Source organism: Cherax quadricarinatus, chromosome 42, assembly GCF_038502225.1.
Source record: "Cherax quadricarinatus isolate ZL_2023a chromosome 42, ASM3850222v1, whole genome shotgun sequence".
NCBI classification, from domain to species: domain Eukaryota; kingdom Metazoa; phylum Arthropoda; class Malacostraca; order Decapoda; family Parastacidae; genus Cherax; species Cherax quadricarinatus.
In genome coordinates, this window is record NC_091333.1 from 2,549,082 (window position 1) to 2,566,121 (window position 17,040).

Below are 17,040 nucleotides of genomic sequence, written 5' to 3' on the forward strand. Positions count from 1 at the left end.
CCACACATTGCCCTTAGACAGGACATCTCCACTGCCTCCAACCGTCTCCTCGCTGCTGCATTTACCACCCAAGCTTCACATCCATATAAGAGTGTTGGTACTACTATACTTTCATACATTCCCTTCTTTGCCTCCATAGATAACGTTTTTTGACTCCACATATACCTCAACGCACCACTCACCTTTTTTCCCTCATCAATTCTATGATTAACCTCATCCTTCATAAATCCATCCGCCGACACGTCAACTCCCAAGTATCTGAAAACATTCACTTCTTCCATACTCCTCCTCCCCAATTTGATATCCAATTTTTCTTTATCTAAATCATTTGATACCCTCATCACCTTACTCTTTTCTATGTTCACTTTCAACTTTCTACCTTTACACACATTCTCAAACTCATCCACTAACCTTTGTAATTTTTCTTTAGAATCTCCCATAAGCACAGTATCATCAGCAAAAAGTAACTGTGTCAATTCCACATTTATCCACATTTATTCATTGAATCTAAGTCAGCTGGAAGGTGTGCAAGTGGCATCTTAGGAAGTACTGGATGGAAGAGGTGGAGGTGGTTTTGAGTGGTAGGAGCTTAAGTATCCTGCAGATACGTGTGAGCAGGTTACATAGGAGTAGAGATGCATGGGAACATCTATGAATGGATTATGGAAATGGAGTAGTAGGTGGAAAGTAGTGCCTAGACAGTCTTTGAAGGCTGAGTAAAGATGTTACATGGAATGTCATTTGAACTGTAATGTCTACACACTAGTGGCAAGAGAGCTACTGAATAAATATTAATGAACATGTTTCTTTCACTGGGTCACCTTGTGTTGGTAGGAAACAATGTAAAATATACAGCACTTTTCTTATCTTCTTTTACTTTATCTACATGAACTTGTTTGTAGCATGAACCAGTGTATTACATGTTTCTCTGAAGATATATAAATATATGTCGGAATGAGTTAGGTAATGAGGATTCAGAGACAAATTAAATAACTTCACCTTTTTTCCTCCTCTCTCTTTTGCTGCAGCTGCCTTCTCTGCTTTCTTTTTTAGTTCTGCATCAATATGTGGTACCACTCTTTCACCAAAAGCAGAAGGTACAGTCTCTGAATGCACCTGTATTGATGAAACATTAAATAGCATCAACAAAAGTTAATTGAATAAGACTTAGCATATATTATTATTTCAAATACAATATCCCAATGCTAAACAAATGTCAGCACATAAAACTCATGTTGCTCTCCATCACAAACCTAAGGAATTAAATAAAATATATTCCATTAACATTTGTCTTCCAAGCAATGCACAGTCATTCATGAAATAAAATAAAAAAAAAAGAACAATTATCTATATTAACACAAGCACAGATAATCTTGAAAGAATTACAAAATAGTAACCTATTTCTATAAAGCACCCAAATTACTAATGCACCATGCTTGTTTCATCAGAACATACAATGTCTGACTGATTTCAAGATCTTGTCTACCTTACCAGCTCAGCTTTTTTGACCAAGCTACCTTGTTGAGTGCCTGTTCAACTCGGCTGTTGCTGTTAGCAGCCCATTTGCCCAAAAAGCCATCACAGCCTGGATGATTTGGCACACAGCAGAAGTAATGATCCAGTTTCCTCCTGGAGATTTGTATGTTTATTTAAACCTGGTAGTAGGATGAAAAATCTGTGGCCTCAGCTGTTGATGCAAAGTGTTCTCTTACTGTGCCTGTGGTGGCCCTGCTTTTCACTGGATTTATTTTACACTTCCTCTCATATCTTTAACTCCATTAAGTTATGATAGTATGTAGATTTGGGACCTGGTCTTCCAATATCTTATAGGTGTATATTACAGTACTGTGAGGCTTTCCCAGTTTTTAAATCTTTTACTAACTTTGTGGGCAGTAAATGATTTTTGTACATTTTCCAGTTCTGATATCTCTCCTGTCTTGAACAGAGCTGGGAGTACATAGTAATATTCTAAATGTGAAAACACAAGCAACTAGAATATTTTGAGATTAGATCATTGGATAACACACAATCTGTTAACTAACGTGTTTTTGCTCGGTTGCAAAACTGCAGCATATTTCTGTAAAGTAAAAGGACACAAGTGCAACTAATGTGACATTTATTGTGGCAACGTTTCGCTCTCCAGGAGCTTTATCAAGCTTGATAAAGCTCCTGGAGAGCGAAACGTTGCCACAATAAATGTCACATTAGTTGCACTTGTGTCCTTTTACTTTACATATTGTCGGTAATTCTACAACTTTATTACAGCATATTTCTGGCAAACATGCCATAAAAAATTGATTTACATGGTGATGTAAATCAATGTAGGGGAAAAAGCAGCATGCACAATGATCTTCCTTCTGCCTTACACCAAGCCTCAGGGGTAGGCTATTGTCTTATAGGGAAGGTCTACATAATGTACACAATCTCATGTACCCAATGATTCATTTATACAAGTTCAACAACACACTTGGCCTGTATTTGTGAATAGGCTTTTTATCTTTTCATCATCCCATCTCATTTCTGAATAGTAACAATGGCATCCAAGAGAAATCAGAGTGATCCAGGAACTGCAAAGAAAAATAAGCGTAAAATTCTTGGCGTTTCAAAGAAAATCAAGACACAATGAGCCTATGACCTGAATGAGGCATCAATTTGAATGATTAAGATGGGGCAAACATATGAACTTGTGTAATGAGTAACCCAGGTTGTGATCAAAATTTGTCACCAATGAACATCTTAGATGCTCCTCGACTTACGATGGGGTTACATTCATATGAACCCATCGTAAGTTGAATATGAAATGATAATAAATAGGTAAATAAATAACTACTGTTACTGAATAAATAATTAATTACTGTACGTACATACCAGTACTGAAAAGTAAATATGTAAATGAATACAAGTTTATCCTATCAATAAATGATAATTACCATCCTAAAGTTGAAATATAGTTTGCTGAACCATCATAAGGTGAGGAGCATCTGTGTGTTAATTTTAATTTGCTCAACGGAAGAGTCTGTTGATATCCGATTGTAATTTTTTGTCACCTACCCAGGCAACTTTCACACTTACTTTGTTATCACCCACAAAAGATGATTTCAAGCAGTGACTAGTGTTTGCATCCATTTATTTCAGCTATAATGATGAAAAATGGTAAAGGTGTTAGGACTGTGCCTAGGAATACTGAACCTTCTACTTGGCAGAGATTCAAATTTGTTTTCTTTACTACCACTCCTTATGTTCTATTAAGTCTGAATATACATATACACAATCTGAAAGGATACAATCTTTTTATCTATATTTAAAAGAGGATTCATGACAATCACATAAAGGTCAATGATGGAATCAACTTATGCATACTGTTCTATATTGATTAATATTTAATTATCAATACAGATATATCTACATAAAAAAGCCGAGCCTACTTTAAACACATCTTCATTTCTTCCCTAAAAACTACTTTACAAAAATCTAAAATGCATTTCGTTACAAATGGAAAGATAAACACACAGGCATACATGCACATGTCCACCCAACTGAGCCAGAGATAAATGTCAGGTAATTATTATTATTGTTATATTCATTGGGGAGTGAAAGAAGAAAGGGGAAAGGTAAGGTTAATACAGTGCCTGGAGAATGAAAGGCATACATATTCAATCCTTAGATCAAGATCCCCTCACTAGCATCAAGGAATCTCCCTTGAAGGGAGATATGTCAGGTAAGCCATCTTCAATTAAGACTAACAAGTGAAACTAACAACGCAAAAAAGCTAGACGGCAGCTCAAATGCCAGCATATTATAATTGTCTCACCGCAGTCGCTTCAATACAAACAGCATGTTGATAGCAAGACGGTAGTTCAACTGCCAGCTGAAAGGACTGTTTTGTGTGTGTGTGTGTGTGTGTGTGTACTCACCTATTTGTACTCACAGGGGTCGAGTCATAGCTCCTGGCCCCACCTCTTCACTGATTGCTACTAGGTCCTCTCTCTCCCTGCTCCATGAGCTTTATCATACCTCGCCTTAGAACTATGTATGGTTCCCGCCTCCACTACTTCACTTTCCAGGCTATGCCACGGCTTGACTACTCTATGACTGAAGAAATACTTCCTAACATCCCTTGATTCATCTGAGTCTTCAACTTCCAATTGTGACCTCTTGTGTCTGTGTCCCATCTCTGGAACATCCCGTCTTTGTCCACCTCATCTATTCCACGCAGTATTTTATATGTCGTTATCATGTCTCCCCTGACCCTCCTGGCCTCCAGTGTCGTCAGGCTGATTTCCCTCAACCTTTCTTCGTAGGACAATCCCCGTAGCTCTGGGACTAGTCTTGTTGCAAACCTTTGCACTTTCTCTAATTTCTTGACGTGCTTGACTAGGTGTGGATTCCAAACTGGTGCTGCATACTCCAGTATGGGCCTGATGTAAATGGTATACAGAGTCTTGAACGAATCCTTACTGAGGTATCGGAACGCTATCCGTAGGTTTGCCAGGCGCCCGTATGCTGCAGCAGTTATCTGATTGATGTGCGCCTCAGGAGATACGCTCGGTGTTATACTCACCCCCAGATCTTTTTCCTTGAGTGAGGTTTGCAGACTTTGACCATCTAAACTATATTGTGTCTGCGGTCTTCTTTGCTCTTCCCAATCTTCATGACTTTGCATTTGGCAGAGTTAAATTCAAGGAGCCAGTTGCTGAACCAGGCTTGTAGCCTGTCCAGGTCTCTTTGTAGTCCTGCCTGATCCTCATCCGATTTGATTCTTCTCATTAACTTCACATCGTCCGCAAACAAGGACACTTCTGAGTCTATCCCTTCCGTTATGTCATTCACATATACCAAGAACAGCACAGGTCCTAGGACTGATCCCTGTGGAACCCCGCTTGTCACAGGCGCCCACTCTGACACCTCGTCACGTACCATGACTCGTTATTGCCTCCCTGTCAGGTATTCTCTGATTCATTGCAGTGCCTTTCCTGTTATGTGTGCCTGATCCTCTAGCTTTTGCAGTAACCTCTTGTGAGGAACTGTGTCGAAGGCCTTGCAGTCCAAAAAAATGCAGTCGATCCACCCCTCTCTCTCGTCTTAATAAATTAGACACATGTGCAACTCTTGGGTATCTTTGTTGAGGAAATGTTTCGCCACACAGTGGCTTCATCAGTCCATACAAAGGAGAATCTTGAAGAACAGGAGGAGAATGAGGTAATCAGTCCCTCAACCTTGAGTCGATGTGGTCAGTCCATCAATCTTGAATAGAATACGGCATACGTGCTGAGAAGGAGCTTATAAACCGTTGGCAGGAGAGGTGCAGCAGTCATAGGTCATTTCCTCAACAAAGATACCCAAGAGTTGCACATGTGTCTAATTTATCAACATGTCGGTTCTCTGAACCATTCATCTACAAACTCTCTTGTCTTACTTCTGTCACCTTGTCATAAAACTCTAGTAGGTTTGTGACACAGGATTTTCCCTCCCTGAAACCATGCTGGTTGTCAATTATACACTTGTTTCTTTCCAGGTGCTCCACCACTCTCCTCCTGATGATCTTCTCCATGACCTTGCATACTATACACGTTAGTGATACAGGTCTGTAGTTTAGTGCCTCATGTCTGTCTCCCTTTTTAAAAATTGGGACTACATTTGCCATCTTCCATACCTCGGGGAGTTGCCCAGTTTCAAATGATGTGTTGAAGATCTTTGTTAATGGTACACACAATATCTCTGCTCCCTCTTTAAGGACCCACAAAGAGATGTTGTCTGGTCCCACCGCCTTTGAGGTGTCAAGTTCGCATAGCAGCTTCTTCACCTCCTCCTTGGTTATATGTACCTCATCCAGCACTTGCTGGTGCACCCCCCTGCTCTGATTTCCAGGAGTCCTACTGGTATCTACTGTAAATACTTCTTTAAATCTCGTGTTGAGCTCCTGACATACCTCCCGGTCGTTTCTTGTGAATTCCCCATCACCCTTCCTCAGTCTGATTACCTGGTCCTTGACTGTTGTTTTCCTCCTGATGTGGCTGTACAACAGCTTCGGGTCAGTCTTGACTTTCGATGCTATGTTATTTTCATATTGCTGCTGAGTCTCCCTTCTTATCTGTGCATATTCGTTTCTGGCTCTTCGGCTAATCTCTTTATTTTCCTGAGTTCTCTGTCTTCTGTACCTTTTCCATTCTCTAGTACACCTAGTTTTTGCCTCCCTACACCTTTGGGTGAACCAAGGACTCGTTCTGTTCTTCCCATTATTTCTCTTTCCCTTGGGAACAAACCTCTCCTTTGCCTCCTTGCATTTTGTTGCCACATAGTCCATCATTTCTTGTACTGGTTTTCCTGTCAGTTCCCTCTCCCACTGAATGTCTTGAAAGAAGTTCCTCAAGCCTGAGTAGTTCCCCCTTTTGTAGTTTGGTTTTTCCCACCCTATTCCTGCTGCTCTCTCCACTTGGAGCTCAACTATGTAGTCGAAGCACAGAACCACATGATCACTAGCTCCCAGGGGCCTTTCATACATGATATCCTTGATGTCAGAACTACTCAAGGTGAATACAAGGTCCAGTCTTGCTGGTTCATCCTCTCCTCTCCTCTCTGGTAGTGTCTCTAACATGTTGATGCATGAGGTTTTCCAGTACCACATCCATCATCTTGGCTCTCCATGTTTTGGGACCCCCATGGGGCTCCAGGTTTTCCCAGTCCATCTCCTTGTGATTGAAATCACCCATAACTAGTAACTTTGCTCCCCCCATGTGTGCTCTCCTGGCCACCTCGGCTAGTGTGTCGACCATTGCTCTGTTGCTATCATCGTATTCTTCTCTTGGCCTCCTGCAGTTCTGTGGTGGGTTGTACATTACTGCAATTATCACCTTATGTCCCTCAGACTGGACTGTTCCTACTAAGTAGTCCCTTTCGCCCGTGCCATCCATTCCTTCCATTTTCTCAACCCCCCACTGGTTTTTAATGAGCAGTGCAACTCCTCCTCCCCCTCTCCTCCCTCTGTCTTTCCTGAGGATTTGATATCCGGATGGAAAGATTGAATCTGTTATTATTCTGGTGAGTTTTGTTTCTGTGAGTGCTATTATGTCTGGGGATGTCTCCTTGATTCTTTCGTGCCACTCCTCATACTTATTTGTTATTCCATCTGCATTTGTATACCACACCTTCAACTTCTTTTCTAAGATTGTGGTCTGGGAGGTGTATTGGGGTTGGGGAAGTGGGAGACCTGATAAGGAACTATGGGTGGTTGCTGTGGGGGTGGAGTTTGTAATGCAGTGGGTGGGGCAATTGGATGTGGCATGGGTGTTATGGTTTAGAGTGTTTGGTTGCACTGGGGTTGACCTGGTTGGGAGGCTACTATAGGAAGTTGTGAGGGAGGCTGTATTTGATCTTCCTGTGTCTGGGATCTCCTGTCTGTCTTCTCCATCCCCTCTCTTTCCTCCTTTCGCCTTTGTACCATCTCTCTCTGTTTCTGCCTTTCTGCTTGTGTTCTGTTGCGGTCGAGATACACCTTCCTGTATGCCGGAATGTCCCTTAATCATGCTTTCTCCTGCAGGATCCTGTTCCGAGTCGATTCTGCCTTGAAGGTCACTTTCACTGGCCAGGTTCTTTTTTTTACAAACCCCCCTATTCTCCGAAAATTTTCCAGCTGGGTCATGTCGTCTTCTCCTATTGCTTTCATGATGCTTTCAATTGCTTTTTTCCCCCTTGTTTTCTTGCTTCATATGTTTCTTCTTCAACTTCCTGGAGCCCATACACAAAGACTGACCTCACCCTTTCATTCTCCCACTGCATATCCCCTCATTCAATTTGATTTCCTCCACTGCAGCTTTCCTTTCTTCAGTTTCACTAGCTAATGTACTTGGGCTCAGTGGCCTGTTATTTTCCTTTCTCGGCTTTCCCTGGGCTCTGCTGTGGTCTGTTAGGGCCTCCACATATAGCTTAGCTCTTTCATTTACTACAGTCTCCACTGATTGAGCTTCTACATGCAGTTTTGCTCCTTCTTTCCCTACAGTCCCCTTATTTGTGACTGAGGTAGCAGTCTCTGTTGTCAATCCCAAAATGTTCTTTAGTTCTTTAGGCTGTTTCAAATTTTTCAGTTCCTCTTCTAAACTCTGTATCCTGGCCTCTGCTGCTTTGACTTGCACCTCCCACTTCCTGCTTTCCATGTCTATCCTCTCTTCCATTCTCATGCTAAGTTCTTCTAGTTTCTTTTCCCATTCATGTTCCCTTTTTGTTAGCTCTGCTGCCCAATCTTCCTTTGCAGTTTCCTCCTCCTGTCCCTTGGTTTTTCTTGTTGCTCTCTGGCAACCCATTTTTGTTTTATCCTGATTGCCTCAGAGTGGGAAACCTATGTAATTCTGTATGTTAGGTTAGTATTGTGTATGTCAGAGTGTGGGGGGGGGGAGGTAGTGGAGGAACTGTGGCTATGTGGGAAAGTAGTGGGGAGGGGGAGTGGGAAGGAAGGAGAAGCAAGTGGGTGAGTGGGAGAGGGAGAGGGGGAAGGAGGGAGAGGTGGGGAGGGGGAAGGTGAAAGAGGGAGGAGAGGGATCAGGTGAAAGAGTGAAATGTCGGTGGGGGAGGGGGGAGTGTATGTGTGAGTCTGGTAATGTGTGTGTATGTTGTGTGTGTGTGTGTATGTTGTGTGTGTGTGTGTGTGTGTGTGTGTGTGTGTGTGTATTGCATGTGTGTGTGTATGTGTGTATGTGTGTGTGTTATGTGTGTGTGTGTATGTGTGTGTGTTATATGTGTGTGTTACGTGTGTGTGTTATGTGTGTGTGTTGTGTGTGTTATGTGTGTGAGTGTGTGTCGTGTGTGTGTCGTGTGTGTGTGTGCCGTGTGTGTGTGTCGTGTGTGTGTGTGTCGTGTGTGTGTGTGTCGTGTGTGTGTGTCGTGTGTTGTGTGTCGTATGTGTGTGTGTGTGTGTGTGTGTGTGTGTGTGTGTGTGTGTGTGTGTCAGTGGTCCTTGACTGGCCGCAACTTCTTGTGACCTGACCCCCACTCTCCTGGGACTTGACCCTACCTACTTACAATGTTGCCCTTAAAAGCTGTGTGTGTATGTGTGTATATACGTGTGTATGAGGGAGGTATGATGGGGAATACTGTTAATACATACCAGTAATTCTGGGTTGTAAAAAGTGGAAATTGCTACTAGGGTCTAAAGCTTCTATGAGTGTCTGCCCTTGTGTGTGTGTGAGAGAGGGATGGTTGGGGGGGGGCCAGATGATGTGGTTTAAAGATCTGTTATACCTCTCTGTTCCAACTGTCTCCTAGAAATGCTACTCTCTCCACTTATTGCCCTTTCTGGATTTAAGTATCAATTATTGCTGGTTATTATCCTATTCCTTGTTCACGTTGAGAGAGGACTTCCTAGCTTCCTAAGTATTCTTACTACTAATAACTACTGTAATAGCTTGCAGGAGTGAGTGACAAGTATCTAACAGCGATGCAAGGCCAGAACTAGCCTGCAACATGCAAACCACAAAATAGGTGAGTGATACTTGCGCTGGCAACGGTCGTGACAAGTTGCCAGATGCTGATGACGAAGTCGTCGTACGTAGTCCTTAAATCCCTATTTTGGAGATCCTTCACCCGTGTTGATTATAGCCACATGTGCTCATACATCCCTCGTTCCTCACGCGATTTCACTTTTCACTTATGATAGTATACACTTCACATTATATACACTTCACTTTATATGTATAATAGCACACAACTTGTCGTGAAGTCACTGCTTAAGCAGGCCTACTGCTGCCACCTTCCCTTGTTATATATTTTATTTTTCCTTTCCCCTTTTGCTTATTAACTTTTTCACTCTCACTGTATGGTGCCCCACATTTCACTTGTTAGCCAAACGCTGATAATTCTTGAACAGCCGCTTCCACACTCACTTTGATCTTTGTATGTTTGAATCTGTGTGGCAACAGCGCCTATAGACCCACAACGGCTTGGCGCTTTGAAATATTGATAATTTCAGCTTCCTCTCGACTATTTTTAACTAATAACTTTAGTTATCACTCGTATTACTGTTCACTGATGATGTCACTACCACTGATTACTGCTAGCATTTACTGCACGCCTTAAAAACACTTGGGTTCTCGGAGCCTAGTTACCCACGTCTGCACCCCACGGACCCACGTGTGTGTGTGCGTGTGTGTGTGTGCACGTGTGTGTGCGTGTGTGTACGTGTGTGTGTACGTGTATGTGTGTGTGTATGTACTCGCCTAGTTGAGGTTGCAGGGGTCGAGTCCAAGCTCCTGGCCCCGCCTCTTCACTGGTCGCTACTAGGTCACTCTCCCTGAACCCTGAGCTTTATCGTACCTCTGCTTAAAGCTATGTATGGATCCTGCCTCCACTACATCGCTTCCTAAACTATTCCACTTCCTGACTACTCTGTGTGTGTGTATGTATGTGTGTGTGTGTGTGTGTGTGTGTGTGTGTGTGTGTGTGTGTGTGTGTGTGTGTGTGTGTGTGTGTGTGTGTGTGTGTGTGTGTATGTGTATGTGTGTATGTGTATGTGTATGTGTGTATGTGTGTATGTGTGTGTGTATGTGTGTGTGTATGTGTGTATGTGTGTGTATGTGTGTATGTGTATGTGTGTGTATGTGTGTGTATGTGTGTGTATGTGTGTGTATGTGTGTGTATGTGTGTGTATGTGTGTGTGTGTGTGTGTATGTGTGTGTATGTGTGTGTGTGTGTGTGTGTGTGTGTGTGTGTGTGTGTGTGTGTGTGTGTGTGTGTGTGTGTGTATGTGTATGTATATATATGTGTATGTGTATGTATATGTATGTGTTCATGTGTGTTTATGTGAGTGTTTATGTGTGTTTGTGTTTGTGTGTGTTTGTGTTTATGTGTGTTTATGTATGTGTGTATATATGTGTTCTTCTTTCAATAAATTGGCCGTATCTCACCGAGGCAGGGTGGCCCAAAAAGAAAAACAAAAGTTTATCTTTTCAAATTTAGTAATTTATACAAGAGAAGGGGTTACTAACCCCTTGCTCCTGGCATTTTAGTCGCCTCTTACAACACGCATGGCTTACGGAGGAAGAATTCTGTTCCACTTCCCCATGGAGATAAGAGGAAAGAAACAAGAACTAGAACTAGAAAGAAAATAGAAGAAAACCCAGAGAGGTGTGTATATATATGCTTGTACATGTATGTGTAGTGTAACCAAAGTGTAAGTAGAAATAGCAAGATGTACCTGAAATCTTGCATGTTTATGAGACAGAAAAAAGGACACCAGGAATCCTAGCATCATGTAAAACAATTACAGGCTTTCGTTTTACACTCACTTGGCAGGACGGCAGTACCTCCCTGGGTGGTTGCTGTCTACCAACCTACTACTTAGGACTAAAATACATTCTTCTTCTTCTTCTTTCAACAAACAGGCCGTATCCCACCGAGGCAGGGTGGCCCAAAAAGAAAAACAAGTTTCACTTTTTAAATTTAGTAATTTATACAGGAGAAGGGGTTACTAGCCCCTTGCTTCCAGCATTTTTGTCGCCTCTTACAACACGCATGGCTGACGGAGGAAGAATTCTGTTCCACTTCCCCATGGAGATAAGAGGAAATAAACAAGAACTAGAACTAGAAAGAAAATAGAAGAAAAACCAGAGGAATGTGTATATATATGCTTGTACATGTATGTGTAGTGTGACCTAAGTGTAAGTAGAAGTGGCAAGATGTACCTGAAATCCTGCATGTTTATGAGACAGACAGAAGACACCAGCAATCCTACCATCATGTAAAACAATTACAGGCTTTCGTTTTACACTCACTTGGCAGGACGGTAGTACCACCCTGGGTGGTTGCTGTCTACCAACCTACTACTTAGGACTAAAATACATTCTTCTTTCTCTTTCAACGCACCAGCCGTATCCCACCGAGGCGGGGTGGCCCAAAAAAAAAAAAAAAAAAAGTTTCCCTTTTCAAATTTAGTAATTTATACAGGAGAAGGGGCCACTAGCCCCTTGGTCCCGGCATCTTAGTTGCCTCTTACAACACGTATGGCTTACGGAGGAAGAATTCTGTTCCACTTCCCCATGGAGATAAGAGGAAATAAACAAGAACAAGAACTAGAAAGAAAATAGCAGAAAACCCAGAGGGGTGTGTGTATATATATGCTTGTACATGTATGTGTAGTGTGACCTAAGTGTAAGTAGAAGTAGGAAGACGTACCTGAAATCTTGCATGTTTATGAGACAGAAAAATGGACACCAGCAATCCTACCATCATGTAAAACAATTACAGGCTTTCGTTTTACACTCACTTGGCAGGACGGCAGTACCTCCCTGGACGGTTGCTGTCTACCAACCTACTACCTAGGACTAAAATACATATGGTACACAAAACTTTGCAGTTTGACTAAAACCTGAAGGCACTGAATTAACAATATTAAAGTATAACAAAGACAAGACAGAAAGCACTCACACTGTTCCTTCACTCCAGATGGTAATAAAGTACTAACAATAAGTATCTTGTTTGACATGCAGCAATACTAAAACAAACTGAAATTAAGTATTACATATACGACATGTTCCAGGAAGTACGAAGTCTTTAGTTATAAATTAAATACATATATCACTAATCATTCTAAGAATACAGCCATGCATCAGAGATGAGGAGAAATTATCTTACCGGTTCTCCACCCCCACCTCTCTTCGTGTAAGTCACAAAAGAAATAATCATGAGACTATTTAGCTAATGACAAATGGTTATTATTTATATGTCTCCAAAAAAAAGCAATCTATTAAATTAGCCAAAAAATTAGAATAACCATTACCTGAAAACTCTCCCCTGAAGCACATATATGTATACAGAATACCAGCAGTACAGCATAAGCTAGTTTGCAAACAAAGGGCATTCAGAAAAAAAAATTTCTTCAAAACATTTTTTACCTCATATATGACCCATTCTTTAGTATATAACATTGATGTGGAACCCTTGTCTAGTAAATCATTGAATAAACCCTGAGGTTGTGTCAGAATTGGAGGAAATGAGTAATGCAATGAAGAAAAAATATGAGAAGTGGCCTTATGTTATAGAGGAATAAGAACAAGAGTGAATGATCACAACATAAAAAATACTATGGAACAGACTGGGTAGACAATGATAATCTATCAAGGATGCACCAAAAACAAAGAAACACAGTTGAAAATTACACAGGAGCATTAATTAAACATACCTGAGTGGAATAAACTAAGTAATGATAGTGAAAGTGAACTCCCATGGCTCAAAAATAGGTATGACAGGGAGAATTCACATCAAGTCAGCCAAAAGGTAAGCAGCAGACCAAGAAATCAAGCTCACCCCTACCAACTCAGATAGTTAATTACACAATCACTTGCCTATCATAATACCATTGCTGGGATTTCTAGAAAATATTCTACTGGATGTTATTTGCACACAGTACATCTCATTCACACCTGCTCTCTTTCCCAATTATAATTTATGTACTGACATTCCTACTGCTGCAACGGACACATCTGTCATTCTATCTTGCATTCTCCTAACATTGGCAAAGTTTTACCAAAATGACATTTGCATTTCTTCCACAGATGTGATGGACCACTTCAACCTTTTCAGTAGCCATCATGTAGAACAAGGTCACTGAGACCTGGATCACTTACGTAGTTCTACTTCATGAGCTCAACTCACTAAGATAAACAGTGAGAAGTAAATTTTGACCGAGATATGAGAATGGATCTACTCAGTGCATGTGTACAGTATAAAAAAAATCCTTCCTAACAGTGCTTGATGGAAAAAGCAAAACTCTGATCATGTGTTTGGCTTAAATTAGTGATTTTTAGGTGTTTTCCAGGATGGTTTTTAAGGTTTTACTGGCTATTTCTTGGTATCATTTGGTAGAATGGAAGACATTTTACTGAAACAGAAATGATTCTGATCCATTTCAGGACTAGAAGTAGCTTGAAATTGTGCTCGTAGTGGAAATATTCAATTTTTGGCAATTTCCTGAGGATGGGCAAGGCCCCACCCCAGTCTAATTCAATTACTGGGACAAGGTAAACCATGAGCAATCATTCCTGTTTATATTTTATTATTCGAGAAAAAGAGTAAAACTTCTACTTTTGTATGACTATAAATTTAAAATAGAAGGCAAGTGTAATATATATGAGAGGCCTAGGGACAAAATTAATAAACAAAGGAAATATTTTATGGGCCAGCAATGTCTACATTGTTCCTTTTGCACTATTCTTAACCCTTTGACTGTCGCGGCCGTATATATACATCTTACGAGGTACCGTGTTTGGCGTATATATACTCATAAATTCTAGTGGCTTCAAATCAAGCAGGAGAAAGCTGGTAGGCCCACATGTGAGAGAATGGGTCTGTGTGGTCAGTGTGCACCATATAAAAAAATCCTGGAGCACGCAGTGCATAATGAGAAAAAAAAACTCCGATGGTTTTTTTTAATTAAAATGCCGACTTTGTGGTCTATTTTCGTATAGTACAGTGGTCCCTCGCTTTTCGTAGTTCTCGGCAATCGTAAATTTCGCCAATCATAGGGGTATTTTCGTATAAACATGGACTCGCTTTTCATAGGTTGACTCGCGAATAGTAGTTCGTCCGGGACGCGTACGCACGGTGTGAGCCGGGGCGGCCTCCCTGCCAAGCCAGTCTGGCATTGTTTACCAGTGAGTGAAGGTCCCCTCAAGTGCTCCTACAAAATATTTCATAATATTCCACTCATTTTAGTGCTTGCAAGTACTAAATAAGCTACCATGGCTCCAAAGAAAGCTCCTAGTGCCAAGCCTGTGGTAAAGAAGGTGAGAAGTATGTACAGTGACAAAGTCTTGGGCCATTTTAGGGAAGTGTTAAAGAGACGCCAGAAACAGAGCTCTCTCCACAGTTACTTTGCGAGACAGGACTAGAGTGACTCTCAAGGTGGTCCTAGTGGCATTAAGAAACAGAGAAGAGAAGCAACCCCAGAGAAGCAATTGGTACCTGAGGTGTTGTTGGAAGGGGATTCCCCTTCCAAACTGTAAACAATCCAATCTCTCTCCTCCTCCAGTCTCCCATACACTAAGAAGAATCTCCAATAAAGGTAAGTGTTATGCTGTTAATGTTTCATACATCATTTCCCATTGTATTGTTTATGTACATGTATATTTCATGTAAAATTTTTTTTTATTTTAATACTTCTGGGTGTCAGGAATGGATTAATTGTATTTACATTATTTCTTATGGGGAAAATTAATTCGCAAATCGTAAATTTCGTTTATAGTAGCTCCTCCAGGAACGGATTAATTACGAAAAATGAGGGACCACTGTATTTATGATTGTATTCACGTTTTCTTGGTCTCATTTGATAGAATGGAAAACATATAATAGAAATAGAGGTGATTTTGATTGATTTTACTATAAAAAACCTAGAAATGGAGCTCAAAGTAGGGGAAATGTTTGATTTTTGCCAATGTTCACAAGTAAACAAATAATGCCATTGTCCAATAAATGTCCAACTAGTCATTCTAATATGCAGTCATGAATGGGTTGATGTTATTTATACAATTATTACAGTATTGCAGTAGTCTGCATAATAGTAAGTCTTCTATTTTTTGTTTGAATAAAAATTCAAAATAGAAAGCAAGAGTAATATCAGAGGGGCCTGGAGACATGACTGATGAACAAAGAAAATGTTATTTTAGAGCCAGGAATGTCTACATTGTTTATTCTGGACCTTATTTTGAAATTGTCATATTTTTTAGTTTTCATGAAATTGGCCAAATTGCAAATTTCTGACCACATTATTAGGTAGTTGAAATCGGTAAATGGGCAGTTTCTTGTACTCAATCGATAGAAAAAATGGAGTTCTAAAGAAATAGCTATGAGTTTGGGCAACTGGAACAATGGAATTAGCCGAAAATAGGGCTCAAAGTGGGTGAAATCGCCGATTTGTAAACAGTGCCAAGGTCGCTAATTTCCCGAGAGCATAATTCCGTCAGTTTTCTATCAAATTTTTTTTTTTTGGTGTCATTACAATCGGGAAAAGATTCTCTATCATTTCTTAAAAAAATTTTTTTTTTTTTAAATTTTGCAACACCAGGAGACACCTCAGGATTGGGGGTTGCGACAGTCAAGGGGTTAAATTGTTATTTTTTTTAATTTTGTGTAAAACTAGCCAAATTACTGACCTCTGTATCTTTATAGGATAGTTGCAATTGATGAATGGGTAGTATCTTGTGCTCAATCAAAAGAAAGGAAAGCATTCTAGCAAAACAGCTGAGAATTTGGTTGAATGTTGCAATGACTTGAAATAGCATTCAAATGGCAAAATCGCTGATTTGTAAATTGCACTCGGACTACTAACTTTGCATTTGTGTAATTCCGAATGTTTTTCATCAAATTTCATACTTTTGATGTCCACCTTGAGAAAAAGATTCTTCATCATTTCAGAGGTTTGTCTTAAAAAAAAAAAAAAAAAAAAAAAAAAAAAAAAAAAAAAAAAAAAAAAAAAAAAGTGGACACTGGGAACAATAATTTCAGGAGGTCTAGATAATGAAAAGGTTAAATGAGCTCCTGATCTACTCCTAATATTTTTGTCACAGTGGCTGTCTCCCATCAAGGAAGAATAATCATAAAAATAAATAAAAATATATATATATATATATATATATATATATATATATATATATATATATATATATATTTTCAACAAGTCGGTCGTCTCCCACCGAGGCAGGGTGACCCAAAAAAGAAAGAAAATCCCCAAAAAGAAAATACTTTCATCATCATTCAACACTTTCACCACACTCACACATTATCACTGCTTTTGCAGAGGTGCTCAGAATACAACAGTTTAGAAGCATATACGTATAAAGATACACAACATATCCCTCCAAACTGCCAATATCCCAAACCCCTCCTTTAAAGTGCAGGCATTGTACTTCCCATTTCCAGGACTCAAGTCCGACTATACGAAAATAACCAGTTTCCCTGAATCCCTTCACTAAATATTACCCTGCTCACACTCCAACAGATCGTCAGGTCCCAAGTATCATTCGTCTCCATTCACTCCTATCTAACACGCTCATGCACGCT

At 40.4% G+C, this 17,040-nt stretch overlaps 1 protein-coding gene across 6 annotated transcripts in view; it reads right to left on the bottom strand.

Moving 5' to 3' along the window:
• The window catches only part of Top2 (topoisomerase 2), an 88,771-nt gene that overhangs the window by 23,730 nt on the left and 48,001 nt on the right, over positions 1-17,040 (bottom strand). For 3 of the 6 annotated variants that reach the window (XM_070093199.1, XM_070093202.1, XM_070093198.1), the window contains exons 22-23: positions 12,619-12,639; positions 1,000-1,116 (exon numbers count right to left, since the gene is read on the bottom strand). In XM_070093199.1, the coding sequence (XP_069949300.1) occupies positions 1,000-1,116; positions 12,619-12,639 (138 nt within the window). The remainder of the gene's footprint in view (positions 1-999; positions 1,117-12,618; positions 12,640-17,040) is intronic. The other 3 variants (XM_070093201.1, XM_070093203.1, XM_070093200.1) reach the window with 1 other exon arrangement.